The sequence below is a fragment of the Equus przewalskii genome, chromosome 24, assembly GCF_037783145.1.
Source record: "Equus przewalskii isolate Varuska chromosome 24, EquPr2, whole genome shotgun sequence".
Classification (NCBI taxonomy): Eukaryota; Metazoa; Chordata; class Mammalia; order Perissodactyla; family Equidae; genus Equus; species Equus przewalskii.
In genome coordinates this window covers 13,901,546-13,916,809 of record NC_091854.1, presented here as the reverse complement: position 1 = coordinate 13,916,809, position 15,264 = coordinate 13,901,546, and the positions used below count along the sequence as shown (strand labels likewise).

The window sequence follows — 15,264 nt, the reverse complement described above, 5'->3', positions numbered from 1 at the left end:
GCTTCCCATTGAGAAAAGCAGCTAGAAATCTGAGGGAGAATGGAGAAGGGAAGGAGAAGGAGGTGGGAATAAAAATCTGGGGGAATAAAGGAAAAGCAAGAATAAATCACCCATGGATACCTTAAGGGGATATGGAAATAATCTTTCTTATATGTTCTCCCAAAAGATAAGGCTGTCTAAGGGTGAAACAAGCTTAGACCATTGCCCAACCAAGATAAGCCTGAGTGAAGATCATCTCCAGTACAAAGCACAAGGTAACTGCCTCTGCTCATTAAAAAGGCATTTAATCATTTGCGTGTTAGTGTTTCCATATGTCTAAGGTGAGTTACTTACTAGTTAGTCTAATTCGTAAAAAGAATACGGAAAATCAAACCCTCCAATATGGAACTTTATAATGGCCAAAATAGCTTTAGCCAACACATTAAAACTGCCTATACACACAGAAAGATTTAACAGAATTCAGTTCAATTTAGTTTCACAAACATTTATTAAGCACACATATATTTTTGAAAATTCACTACATTAAAAAAATTTAATGAAGCCCACTTAAAGAATACGTATGTGCTCAAAGAATAATTCTATAAGATGGAATATATCTCAAGTCTAGCAAAACAAGTTATGAAATGCTAAGAAATAAATTACCATTCTCAATCAGAATATAATAGAAAAATTAATATTTGTGCAGTACTGTGATAAAACTGAGTAAAGAAAGAACAGTTGGCTTCTAAATTGATCGCAACTCAACCCATGCACCTTTGTTGAAGTAACTGAAGGATGCACATATAAGCTGTCAAAACTATTAACATAAAGATGTGCATGAATGTGCCACCTTGAGAACAGCGTGCAATGAAAATGTACAAGAATCACTAGCAACTGAAGTGGTTTCATAACGTTTGCTTTATCGAAAGGATTTTCATTTATAAATTTTTCAACAGTCACTTAAATGATAAGACATCTAAGAAAAACATACTCTATATCTAACACCCAGCTTGGGCAAAATTCACTTTGAAGCAATGTGTTTCATACATACAACTCAAAGACCTCATGCTAAAAAAAAAATGGGATCACTAAATTTTATAGACATTTTCAAAGCAATATGAAAAGATTGCGTTTTTTTTAGTATTTGGGCCTGCTTCATTCCGGAGGGAAGCTAAGGTGGGCACTCTCCTCCTCCTCTTTATATTCGATTATTGGTTACAATTTGTTGAATTCCAGTCATGGGTCAGGTTCTGTGCTAATACTGCATGTGCTTTCATTCATTTAACAAGTATTTATGAAGTGCTTATTTTGTGCTAGGCCCTGAGGGTACAACAGTGAATAAAACAGGTGGTAATGATCACAAAAATCCTGCAGGCTGGGAATTTTCATTACCGTTTTATAATTAAGGAAACCAAGACTGACAGAGGTTAATGTCACTTGTAAAAATGTAAGTTTATTGTAACTTATTAATTGTCCTACTCTTATTTTTTAACCTAATAAAAAGAGAAGGTCATGAGGATATTACGTGCTTTTACCCAGTTTATATTAAGGATATCACTACACCTTTTAAAGTGTGGTTTTTTTCATTATTCACTTTTAACAACTTTATTGAGATGTAACTGACATACAAAAATGCACACATTAAAGTATTCAATTTGGCATGTTTTGACATATTAAAAACACATGAAACCATCACCATGATCGAGATAATGAACATATCCATCACTCCCAAAAGTCAACTCATATAGCCATTGCCTTTGTAATCCCTCTGGCACCTCTCCCACTTCTACTTCCAGACCACTGATCTGCTTTCTGTCACTATATATCAGTTTGCATTTTCTAGAATTTTATGTAAATCGTACAATATACATTCTGTTTTTGTCTGGCTTCTTTCAATCAGGGTAATTATTTTGGGATTCATTCATGTTGTTGTGTGTATCAAAGGTTCGTTCGTTTTTATTCCAGAATAGTATTTCATAGTATGGATATACCATAGATGTTTGTCCATTCACCTGTTGATGGACACTTGGATTATTTTCAGCTTAAGGCTATTGCAGATAAAACTTCTATGAACATTCATATACAGGTCTTCATATAGACATATGCTTTCATTTGTCTTGGGTAAATTCCTAGAAATTGAATGATTAAATCATATGGCAGGTGTATCTTTCACTTTTTTTTTTTTTAAAGATTTTATTTTTCCTTTTTCTCCCCAAAGCCCCCGGTACATAGCTGTATATTCTTCGTTGTGGGTTCTAGTTGTGGTATGTGGGATGCTGCCTCAGCGTGGTTTGATGAGCAGTGCCATGTCCGTGCCCAGGATTCGAACCAACGAAACACTGGGGCAGCGGAGCGCGTGAACTTAACCACTCGGCCACGGGGCCAGCCCCTGTATCTTTCACTTTTTAAGAAACTGCCAAAGTGTTTGCCAAAGTGGTTGTACCATTTTACATTCCCACTAGCAGTGTAGCAGAGTTCTACTTCTTCCACATCCTTATGAACATTTGGTATGACTAGTCCTTTTAATTTAACCATTCCAAAATGTGTGTAGCGAAATCTCATTTGTATTTAGCTAATGACTAGAGATGTTGAGCATATTTTCATGTACTTGTGCGCCACCTGTATATCATCCTTGAAGTGTCCAAATCTTTTGTGCATTTTTTAATTGGGCTGTTTTCTTATTAATGAATTTTGAGAGTTCTTGATACATTCTGCATGATACTCCTTTGTCATATATATGATTTGCAAATATTTTCTTCCAGTTTGTGATTTATCTTATTCTCTTAACACTGTCTTTTGAAAAGCAGAGGTTTTTAATTTTGAGGAAGTCCAATTTATCAGTTTGTTCTTTTGTGGATCATGATTTTGCTGTCGAATTTAAGAAATCTTTGCCTAACCCAAGATTGAGTTATTTTTTTCCTAGGAGTGTTATAGTTTGATATACTTGATTGCACTGACTAGAACTTCCAGAATGGCAAATAGAAGTGGTGAGAGTGGGCATCCTTGTTTTGTTCCAGATCATAGGGAGAAAGTGTTCAGTGTTTTACTATTAAGTATGATGTTAGCTGGAGGGTTTTCATAGAACTGTTTATCAGGTGGAAGAAGTTTCCTTCTATTCACAAATATGTTGGATTTTGTTAGAAGCTTTTTCTGTATCTTTTGAGATGACCATATGCTATTTTTCTTTTTAAACTTGTTAATATGGTGAACTACACTGATTAACTTTTAAATGTTAAACTAGCCCTGTGTTCCTGGGATAAACCCCACTTGGTTGTGATGTAGTATTCTCCTGTATTGTTGGATTCAGTTTGCTAAAATTTTGTTAAGAATTGATGTATTGTGTTTTCATTTTTATTTAGTTGAAAATACTTTTTTAAATTCCCTCTTGATTTCTTCTTTTGCCCATGGGTTATTTGCAAGTATGAGTTTTAGTTTACAAATTGTTGGAGATTTCCCAGAGATCTTTCTATTATTGGTATCTAATTTAATTCCATTCTAATGGGGGAACATACTCTATATGACTTGTATGACCATATTCGGTCTATCTTGAGAAATGTTTCATGTTCACTTTAAGAGGGTGTGTGTCTGCTGTTGTTGGATGGAATGTTCCATAAATGTCAATTTGGCCGATAGTAGTTTTTAAATCTTCTATATTCTTGCTGATTTTCAGTCTCCTTGTGCTATCAATCATTGAAAGAGTGGCATTGAAGTTTCTGACTGTAATTCTGGATTTGTCTATTTCTCCTTGCAGTTCTATCATTTTTGCTTCATGTATTTTGAAGCTCTGTTATTAGATACATAAATGTTCAGGATTGTTATGTTCTCTTGATGAATTGGTAACATCCTTTACTCTGAAATCTGGTTTATCTAATATTACTATAGCCATCTAGCTTTCCTTTGGTTAGGGTTAGCATGGAATACCTTATTTTATCCTCTTGCTTTTAACCTATTTGTGTCTTATATTTGGCACGCCTTTCTTGTGAGTCTTGTATTAAAATCTAATCTAATCATTGAAACATTTAGAACATTTACATTTAATGTGAATATTGATATAGTTAAGTTTAAAAGTATCATCTTTTTTTTTTTCTCCCTTCTCTCAGGGATCAATGTCCTTTGTGGTCTGATGTCCAGTGCCTTGAAAAGATATTATTTCATATATGTTGCCTGTTTTTTAGTTGTTTTAGGTGAGAACGCTTAGGTCCAGTCCCAACTGCTTCATCTTGACCAAAAGCAGAAGTTTATCTAAAGTGTGTTTTAAAAAATTCATTATGAGATATGACTATATCTTTTTTAAAAAAAAACAAATGAATCTAAACTTTAAGATCCCTCAAGTGAGTATAATTTCTGTTGCACCTTCATTTCTTTACAAATATTAGACTCCGAGCCCATCTCTTTCTGAAGGCTGCCTAAATAGGGTACCATTTCGGGAGATAGAGGCCTTATTTTTCCTCTTAAAGAATGTTATATTTCATTTTAGTGTACGCACAATTAGCACCAGGTAATAGGTGCATAAAACTAAGTGGTGACAGAAGCATTATATAGAAATATTGTGATCCTTTAATTTTTTTAAGAATAATTTTTACACTGGGGTTTATTCAACACTGTGTTTGTTCAACACATTTATTAAACTCCTACAAAGTGCCAGGCTCGGAGGCTATAGCTGAGAAAGACAAGTCCTTGCTTTCATGGAGCTTACATCCTGGTGGGATAGACGCTGAAATACAGAACAAATATGTATCCACATCCCTTCAAGGAAGGGCCTATTTAAAATGGAGAACCTGGAAGCGTGCCCCAAATGTAATCAAATAGAAATACTCCCCATTAAATGAATGTTCTCTTTCCAGACAAAGTCATTTTGTGGATATTTCTTAGAGAAAGGCGTATCTGGCTAAGTCAGTTCATAAAGAGAATGGACACGTTTTCAGATTCTCAGCTGAGACGCTAGTCGGTAGTATCCGCTTACGTGTGTCCAGAAGTCCATATTGTAGGCAATTCCACAGGTCCTGGAGAGAATGAATTGTCACTTGGCAATCCCATGGAACTTGCTAGCACATGCGTCTTATCTCTAAAGGCAGCTACTATGGCCATGGGCTGCTTCCTGTGTGGACAACCAGCTTTGGGGACTTTGAGATCTAATTATGTTATCCTGGATCTCCTTCAGACACAACGCCAGGAATCCGCTTAACTCTCGCCAGACTTGGACCTGTTGACTAGAATACACTCATATGCTTCTTGACCACATTTTACTTATTGACCCTATAGTGTCTCTCCTTCGACTGGGAATCACAAGTCCGTGCTATTCTATCGCATTTTCTTGAGGCCTCCAGCAGTCCCTGTGTCAGTGTCTGGTACTCTGTTGCCATCTAGTGGCCACAGGCCGCTCGCTTTCCCTGCCATGTCAGTACCCTTCTAGGCAGTCACTTTGAGAAGTTGTCTATTTATTCTCATGAAGAAGCCTTTACCCTAAATGGTTTTGGAATTCCTTCTTTGGAATTGCCTTCGGAGCTTCTGTTATATTCTTCTAAGCAATGTGGCATAGTAATTAAGGATATGCATTCTGGGGTCCATGGTCTGAGTTTAAATCCCAAAGCCACATTTATTATTTGACTATGTCAAATTACTTAACCTCTCTGTGACTTACTTTTTTTTTTTCAATCTGTTGGAAAAAAGAGAAATGTAGATAAGGTGAATACATAATAAAGGTAACTATCTCCCAGAATATTGTGAAGATAAATGAGTTAATACATGTAAAGCTCTAAGAACAGCACATCAACTCAATAAACATTGGCCACCATGTGTGAGACCTTGGGCAATCTACTTAATCTCTCTGAGCCTCAGTTTACTCATCCTTGAAGGAAGATTGGTGCTTAACCATCTCAGGAGTTACTGTAGGGGCTGAATAAAATGGTTCATGTAGAGCACATGGTTTAGTGCCTGGCAAGCAGCAAACACTCAGTAAATGTTAGCTGCTATTATTGTTACTATCCCCGGTGGTGGAAAATCCATGACTTATGAGGATGACGTTGAATTTCATAAATATCCAGGTTATTCCTGTCAAGTCTCAGTAAATGCAGCTGATGATAACATTTTTCTCTGACCTCATCCTGTTTGATCTACCATATTAAACGCTATTGACTAAGCCCCTTTCTTGGTGCTTCCACCTTCCTTGGCTTTTGTGATTTTCCTGATACTTCTTCAGTTTCTCTCCTTGGTCTTCTTTCCCTGCCGCATTTTACCTTGATGCTCTCTAATGATGAATGTATCTCAAACTCTAACTCCAGCTCTGTGCTTTCCTTATTATGCTCTCTCCCTTTGGTAACGCAGTCTATTCTCATACCTCTCCTGAGAATCCTTCCTCACCTCTCCCTATCTCCTGGGTTTGAACTCAACCTTTTCCCTCAAAGTCAATGTGTCCAGAACAGAACTTGAGTCATCCCTGAGACTCTTCTCAGGCCCCGAGGTCCAGTCTCTCACACAGGATAATTGTCTTCATTTACCATGCATCTCACAGCTGCCTCTTCCTTTGCATTAGCAGTAGTGACCCCTGGATCAGGCTCTCGCTTCCCTTGTTAGACCAGAGGGCTCCAAACCATTCCATCTTGCACCCCTACAGGAAACATTTTTGAGCACATATTCCCGATGAATATGTGCTTATTTACAAATTATATACATGTTCTACTCTGCTAATATATTTGTGTACATTATTAAAAAGAGAAAAACAGACATTGAAATGAGAGTGAAGTTTTAAGTATTTTAATGATTTTAATTTTATGTATCAAATGGATACAAAATTCTCTTTGCTCTTTTGCTCTGGCTAAATGTATTATGAATAATATCTTTTAGTAAGAACAATGTGACTGAACGTGCCTAGTTGTTTCTTGAAATGTTGCTGATACTTTATAATACATCTCTTTAAAGTCTGGTTCCACGTTTGGCTTGCTTTGGTACTTGTTTTTAATGTCTTCACTAGTGGGAAAAGGGACTGTTCCAAACATGCAGACCCCAAACAAAGGAAGTGTTGGTTGACTGTGCCTATGAAATCATGATGCTTATTTTTTACTTTTGTCCAGAATTGTGGTAAAATTTTTTTGAAATGCAGTATGTATTTTTAGTATAGCTGAAGTTTTCTTCTCCTATTTTAGTTTTCATTGATATGTTTGCTGGTTGGTTTTTATTTGTTTGTTTTCCCGTGGGTGATATAACCCAGAGGATGTATTGAAGAGTTGTGGTGAGGAGGGTTTTGCAAGCATATATTTCTCTACCACCTTTCCTGGATTTAATATCGTATTTTTAAAAACTAATAAGGGACCTCAGAAAGTGCCCAAGATATATCTTTAAGAGTCTAGAAAAGCAGGATACAAAGCTAAAATATTCAATTTTTTTAAAAAAGATCTATTTATATATATTGTAGGGGAGGAAGACATTTCCTCTACCCTCTCGGGGTTCTTCTGGCCAGAGAACGAATTAAATTCACATGATACAGAATAACAGGAGAAAATTAAACAAAGCTTTATATATAAAATGTATACATGGGAGAGGCTCAGGCAAGCTGAGCAACTTGCCAAAATGGCTGAAGCCCCCACCTTAAATATCATCTTCAGCTAACCACAAAGGAGGATATTGGTGGTAGGGGGAGTCAGTTACAGGAGGTTACCAGACAAGCACAATAAACAAATGCAGATTTAAGTCCTTGCCTTCTGCTTTGATTAAGAGTTTCTAGAGATAAGGTCATCCCCACTTCTTCCTGGTACAGAGAGGGAGACAACTTTACAGACGGAGATTTCCTTTACAATGTAAATGTCTCCTAACAAAGGGCAAGCAAGTTCCACTCCTCAGAGCCTCCTTCCTTGTCTGCAGTTTATTAAAAGCAATCAGCCCCAAATAATCCTCATGCCAAAGAGACATATCTTGGGGTGGCCAATGCCAGTTCCCCACAATATTCACAGAAAAGTAACTAGAAGGAAACATACCAGTATTTTAATAGTAGTTATTGCTGGGTGACATGATACTTGATGACTTTTGTTGTTTTCCTCATGCTTTTCTCTCTCTTCCAAAGCTTCAGTAAACAACATATATTAGTTTTAGATCATAAAAAGACTTTTGTTTTAAAACGAGATGACACCAGATACTTTTAAAAAGAAAGCTGTTCCACATGAAAGTTGAATTTCAGCCCCCAAGGTTAGCTATGCTCTGACTGTTTGTATGTATAGTTGTAGCTATAATATAGTACAATCATTGATGTTCATAAATGGTAAACCTGAGATAATCAGAAAACATTAAATTATGTTACATATGCTGTGCTTACGACAAACAAGTCATATATTTTAGAGGGATTTATTTTTTTTTAAGTTAAAGAATTTTTGGTGCTTAAAAGGCTAATCTTGAATTATTTGAAAAATTTCCATATGAGGCCAATGGAATACAAATGGCATGAATTTCTCATTAGAGTTTTGTTGAGAATATCAAAGGTGATATAACCATCAGATATATTTTGTGTCCAATTTTTCCTGTAAAGAATTCTGAAATTATGTAAATGATGTAAAAGTGGTTTTCACACTGTGTGGCATGGAACCGTTAGAGCCCCTGAAAAGTAGACAGAGGAATCTTCTCCATTCCTCCCCAGGAAACACGTTAACCTGAGCAATGCAGCTTTGATCAGTTTTACATGCAGGGGGCTCCACAGAAGCTTTGGTGTGAAAAAAAAAGCACTCTGCTGCTAAATTAGAAGTCTAAAAATGCTTGGACTTACGCCCGCCACACTGAGGAGGGAACAGGGCAAATGTGTGTGGCAAAGGACAGAAAAATACAAGCTAGCTATATTTTTAAGGATCCTTCACTGTTCATATGTTTCTTCTATCCGTACTTCTCTGAAAGACAAAATGTTGGCCCAGAGCAAAGCAGCGAAGGTGGGAGACATGAACCCCTACCAGAATCTGGAAGGTGGGTTGGCCAATCATCTCAAGCCAAGAGAGGACTTCTGCACAAAGTTCTTTGTGGGAACGGAGGTGAGTTGGAATTATCTGCTCTTAAAATTTATGTTTTATTTCAACTTTATTGAGGTATGATTGACCTATAAAATGGTAAGATAAAGTGTGCATCATGGTGATTTGATATACGTGTACATTGTGAAAGGATTCCTCCATCCAGTTAATTAAGACCTCCATCACCCCACACATTTATCTTTGTGTGTGTGTGTGAGAATATTTAAGTTCTACTCGCTTAGTAAATTCCAATTATATGATACAATGTTATCAACCATAGTCACCAGATTACACATTAGATCCTCAGATCTTATTCATCTTATAACTGAAAGTCCGTGCCCTTTTACCAACCTCTCCCTAATTTCCCCACCCCCAGCCCCTGGTAACCACTTTTCTATTTTCTGTTGTATTGTAACCTGTATTGTACATGTTTGTTTTAGGAAGGCTTACAACATTTATACCATTTCCATATTTTAATATGCTTACTTGCATTTAAACTTTTAAATCCTGATGTCTCATAGATTCATATTTGAAATGTTTCTGAACAAATGTGGAAAAATCTGTAGAATTAGGTTTGACTGTTTTTACTAATAACTTATTGATCAACCTGCAAGTATTTATCAAACACCTACACCATATGGAAGAAACCATGCTAAGTGTTAGAGATTTACTAACAAAGTATATTGTTTTGTCAGGCTAGCACATCAAGTAGGAAAGACAGCGAAAAACTCACTCAATTCAAAAGATAAATAACAATTGGATGTAATAATGATCATGGCTGCTGTTTTTTAGCACCTACTGTAATAACCAAAGCGAGCTCACACTTACTGGACATTTTCTATATGGCAGAGTCTCTGCCAGATGTTTTCCAAATTCTATCTCCTTAAATCCTAATAATCCTGTAAGGGTGATATTATTATTCCCATTATACAGATGAAGAAATGGGGCTCAGAATTTTATTTACAGTCATACAGGGGCAAAGATGCCCTTTTCATTCGTGAGTCTGTTTCTTTGAAATAGAGCTTTTCTCCCGGACCATGCCACTGTGGGAAGACGCCAGAGCTCAACCTCACTGGACTGCAGTTTGCATTCACGCTTTAGTATTATAAAGGGGTTAGTCAATTCCACCAGCTCTGGAGAATGTACCACCTGATAGGCACAGCGCTTGGCCCTGGATCAGGATGAATCAGTGGCACAGTCCCCGGCCTCACTTAGGGTGCTCACTGCCTACTTAAGGAGCAGACACATTGGCAGTGTGATCCACGCCAACACCGGTCCAGAGGCCGCAGGGACAAGACGGACGAGGTTGGGGAAGGTGACTCGTGGGCTGGCTGGACATTGGAGGTTGGGGAGGCACCTGAAAGATCAGGTGAGAGTACAATTCCCAGCAGAACTGACAGCCTGAGCAATATTTCGGAGTTATGAAAGTCAAGGATCTGTCTGGAAATAGTGAACTAGTTTGGCACAAGAGAGAAAACTGTGCCTAGAATGCTAGGTTACGTTCCAACCAAAGGGCCTTTTCTGCCATGTCAGGTAATTTGAATTTCATTTGGTAAGCAATGGGGCACTACCAAATAGATATATGTTTTATAACTTGGATTTCACACCAGCATGTAAAAAACAATTTTTTTTAATTCTGGAAAAATATAAACAACAAAATTTACCATCTTAACCATCTTCAAGTGTACGATTCATTGATATTAGATACGTTCATATCATTGAGCAACCATTGCCACCATCTATCTCCAGAATTTTTTCATCATCTTGAATTAAAATCTGTACCCATTAAAACAGTAACTCCCAGCCCCACTCCTTCCCCCAGACCCTGGCAACCACCGTTCTACTTTCTGTCTCTATGAAGCTGACTGCTCTGGGTGCCTCATGCAACTGGAATCATACAATATTTGTCTCTGTGCACCAAAGATTTGCAGGCAGGGGAATCACAGCTTTAGAAAGATTAATGACCACGAGATCTTAAAACAGAAATTAAAGCACCACACCCTCTGCTTCAACTCTTCAGTGACGACTGACTCAATGCAACATGAATCAAATCCTAAGTCCTCACACCGTGGCTTATAAGGTTCTGAGTGATTTGGCTCCTTCCTCCCTCTCCACCTCATCTGCACCAGTCTCCCTCACTCACTCTGGCAGCTCTGATTTTCTCTCCTTCTTATGCACCAAACTCTCTCCTGCCTCTCAAGGCCTTGCTCTGCTTGGAATTAACTTCATCTATCATTCCACAGATATTTATTGAGCATTTAATATATGCCAAGCATTGTTCTTGGCCCAGGAAAGATAGTAGTGAATAAAACAGGCAAAATTCCCCACCGTCATGGGGCCGACATCCCAGTGGGATGCTCTTCCACCAACCCTTGATGTGGTGATCTGTCTACTTTGGAGAAGGAGTTTAAGGGGGGCTCACTGGGACCTAGGCTGGCTGGCACAGGGCGAGAGCAGGAGGGAGTGGAGCCCTGAGGCAGAGAGGCCAGGCTGGTGGTAATTTCAGGTGGGCCCACTCAGAGATGAAGAGGGCCTGAGCAGGGGGCTGAGAATGTCAACACAGGGGTCGAGGGAAGTGGAATTGTCAGAACCAAGTAACTGGATAGAGAAGGATGGGAAAGTTTCCAGCGAGATGGCTGATGATATGATGAGCACTCAACACGTATTTATTAACCTGGTTCAAACTCAGCCTGTTTGACTTGGTTCAATTTCGGAATATTCCATATACCAGCTATGAGACCCAAGAGATATTAATAACTCTCTTACAGGACTTTGGTGCAGGCTGGGGTCACATACATAAAGCTCCTAACAATTCTGGCAAGCACTGAGAGCTCAACAAATGGCAACCATGAGGCTGATGCACCACAAGCAACAGGCTAGACTTGGACACTAGACATGTACTGGTCTGTCTGCTCCCTTGGACTCTGAGTGCCATGAGTGGAGGGAGGGCTCCTCTCTGAATTTCCAGCACCAAACACAGTCCTTATCTGTTAAATGAAATAACGTGGATGAATAAAAGCACAGATGAGTGAATGAGTGGGCCCTGGCCTCAATGAGCTTATCCTTCACTTTGCATAAATCAAATGTTTTCCAGTCTCCTCTACCTCGCCTACACATCTGAATCCATCCCCTCCTCCAAGTCCTCTTAACTCGTCTCTTCATATACCCTTCTCTGTGTCGTCCTCTTATTATCCAGTGGAAAAAACCTTTGGAGTTAGGAGACCGCATCTGGCGACCTTGAGTTAGTCTCTGAAGCCAGGTTTGCATCTATAAGAGGACAGTGTGGGACTAAGTTTTTCCTCTAGGCCTCTACCACCTCTGTCACTCACTGGTTCTGTCTGCCTTTCCCCTTTGTGTGACTGTTTCTGCCTGCTCTTTACACCAGGTCCCCCTGCCGTCCCCTCTCCTTAAAATGGCCATAAGTGGAATATATCTTACTTGTTATGTTATTTGGAAGGAATTTTATGTTTTCTGTTCTCAACTTTAAAAAGTAATGAGAACCATATTATGAATTCATATCCCCTCATTCTCTCTTATTCCACAAATATTTATTAAGTTCTGACTCTGTAAGATGCAGGGAACAAGTCGGACAAGACCTGTCCCCTCCTGGAGTTTTCAGTCCGTCGGGATTGTTTTCTGTTAACAACAAAAACTTTGAAACCCAGCAGTTGGGACTTGTGTACATAGATCATCTCCGTAATTGCCTATGTTCTCCACATCACTATGTGTAGATAAAAACTCAACAAACTCACTTTTTTGTTCAGTATAAAATCAAGTAATCATTTTGAGCCTTTTCCCTCCGTGGTACCAAACTTTCATTTGATTAAATTGACCAGTTGCATTGTGTTTGTTTGGTGACAATCCGTCTTAGCACACAAAGATGAGATCTTTTGTCTCTGAAACTGTCATTGTACTCATCAGGTATCTGTGATATTTTTAGGAAGGTGAAGTGATATACACAGATTGGAAAATGGAAAGAGACTCTGAAACTGGCCGATTGATGAGTAAGTGTTGATGATTGCTCCATTATTAATAAGTTGTTCTTTTCTATGAAGTGTTGAGTAACCCTGGCCTTGCTAATGTGAGGAAATTAGTCAACAATTCATGAATGTTAATTGTGCACAGACTACATGGCAGGCACTATGTGACATGGCGCGTTCTCTACCACCCCTCTGGGACACACACTTGATGCCATGACCCGGTTACGTACAAGTGGATACTGGTTCCTCCTGGTTTCCAAGATTTTCTTGGGGCCTTATGTCATCCTGCAGCTTCCAAAACTGCTTTTGAGGGGCCCATGACAAACAGGTTTCGTTATTTATTTTAAAAGGATTTTATTCCATTTGTAAAATAACCAGTGACAGTAAGCTATTCCATTTGTAAAATAACCAGTGACAGTAAGCTTCAAAACTAAGAGCTTTATGTTTGAGCCTCACTCATGTTTGTTTGTTCTTTCTTTCTTTCTTTCATCAAATCATTACTGAGAACTTACTATGTGCCAGGCACTGGGAATATAAAGATGACCAAGATATTATCCTCCCTCAAAGGAGTTTCGTGATCTTTTGGAAAAGCCAAACACATAAGCAAACGTTGACGTTACGCAGTCATTAGTACTATGGTTGGAAGCAAACACAAAGTGACGTGGGAGCCGAGGGAGGGACCAACTTTCTTGGGCTGTTAAGGCCCCACTGACTGTCAGCCAGAAGGAGCCCAAGGAGGCAGGCCAACTAAATGTAATGTGGTGTCATAAATGGGATCCTGAAACAGAAGGACATAAGATAAAATCTAAGGAAATCAGAATAAAGTATGGACTTTAGCTAATGAATCACTATTGATTCATTAATTGTAACAAATGTATCCTACTAATGGATGATGTTAATAGTAGCGCTGAGTGTAGAATGTAGGGGAACTCTCTGAACTATCTGCACAATTGTTCTGTAAGTCTAAAACTCTTCTAAAAAATCAAGTTTATTTTTAAAAAAAGAAAAGAAAAGGCCCCACTGAAGAGAGACACAGCTGAGTTGGGTCTGAAAGGGCAGACTGCAGTTTTCCAGATGGAGAAAGACACTCCAAGTGCACACTGCAAAGAGTAACAAGTGCGAAAATAGGGACGTCCAAGAGTGGGGGACACTCAGGAAACAGGGAGATTCTTGGCCAAAGCACAGCAACAGAGAAGACAACAGTAGCAGGAGAGGTGCCAAGAAAGACATTTGGTCCCGATGGCAAAGAGCCTAGAGTGCCCTACAAGGCTTTGGACTTTATCCTAGAGCCACCAGTGGTAATAATAATAATATAATCAGAAAGTCACTCTGGCAGAAGAGCAGGGACTGAATTAATTTATTGGTGGGACTTATAATGGGAGTAGGATGACCAGTTGCCATAGTCCAGATGAGAGATATTGAGGGCTGGAGTACAGGCGAGGAAACAGGGCTGTACAGCAGAGGAAGTGTGAGAGGACTTAGGGGTCCATATGCCAGGACTTTGTGACCAATGGAATGTGGTCAGGAAGAAGATGAGTTGCTTTTAATTTCTTGGCATTTAGTTCATTTAAAAAAGTGGGAAGTAGCTTTAACCACCTACTTAAAGAATACTTTAAAATCATAATAATTCTTCATACTTTAAAATGCTTCAAAATCATCAGTGAAGTATTTTATAATATGGAAAGCCAAACAGCACTGTTATTTCCGTAGAATAGTGGTTGAAGTTCAGGGAAAGTCAATATGTAGATGCTCTGAACTATACGCTTGTGTCCTAGCTACATTCTGTGAGCTGGCAGTGTTCTCCTTGAGAGCTACCAGCCTAATGTCTTTCATAAACATCAGGAAGGTTTCCTGAGTGAAGATGAGGCATTAACTGGGACCGCATCTCTCTTGATCTACTGGGAACCCCATGTTCTTATCTCACCAGGCCAGAAGGAGAATGTCCTCTTCTACAAAGAAACTTCTGAAAGAGAGATTACCCTGACTGAGGTGTGTGATGAAGTAGGCCAAATCAGGCAAAATTTCCAGTGATCTAAGTGATCAGCCAAGAAACGCAGGCTGAATGAAGCATGCTGACATAATTATTTCATGTACTCTCCTCAAAAATAAGCACATGTTATGTGCCAGGCATTCTTCCAAGCACTTTCTGTGAATTAACTCATTTAATCCTCATGCCAACCTTGTCGGGTAGCTACCAGCAGCCAGCATTTGAACCCAGGCAGTCTGTGCTCTTAACTACATCATGATGCTGACTTCTGCATTAGATAATGACTCTGGAAACTACTTTTTTGTTTATTGTAATTTTCTTCATCATAACCTGGCCT

General features: G+C 38.7%; 1 protein-coding gene across 4 annotated transcripts in view; it reads left to right on the top strand.

Annotated features, from left to right (window-relative positions):
* Positions 1 to 15,264, top strand: part of DNAI3 (dynein axonemal intermediate chain 3) — a 97,267-nt gene that overhangs the window by 61,016 nt on the left and 20,987 nt on the right. For all 4 annotated transcript variants that reach the window (XM_070592754.1, XM_070592756.1, XM_070592753.1 and 1 more), the window contains exons 16-18: positions 167 to 254; positions 8,854 to 8,984; positions 12,901 to 12,964. In XM_070592754.1, coding sequence (XP_070448855.1) covers positions 167 to 254; positions 8,854 to 8,984; positions 12,901 to 12,964 — 283 coding nt within the window. The remainder of the gene's footprint in view (positions 1 to 166; positions 255 to 8,853; positions 8,985 to 12,900; positions 12,965 to 15,264) is intronic.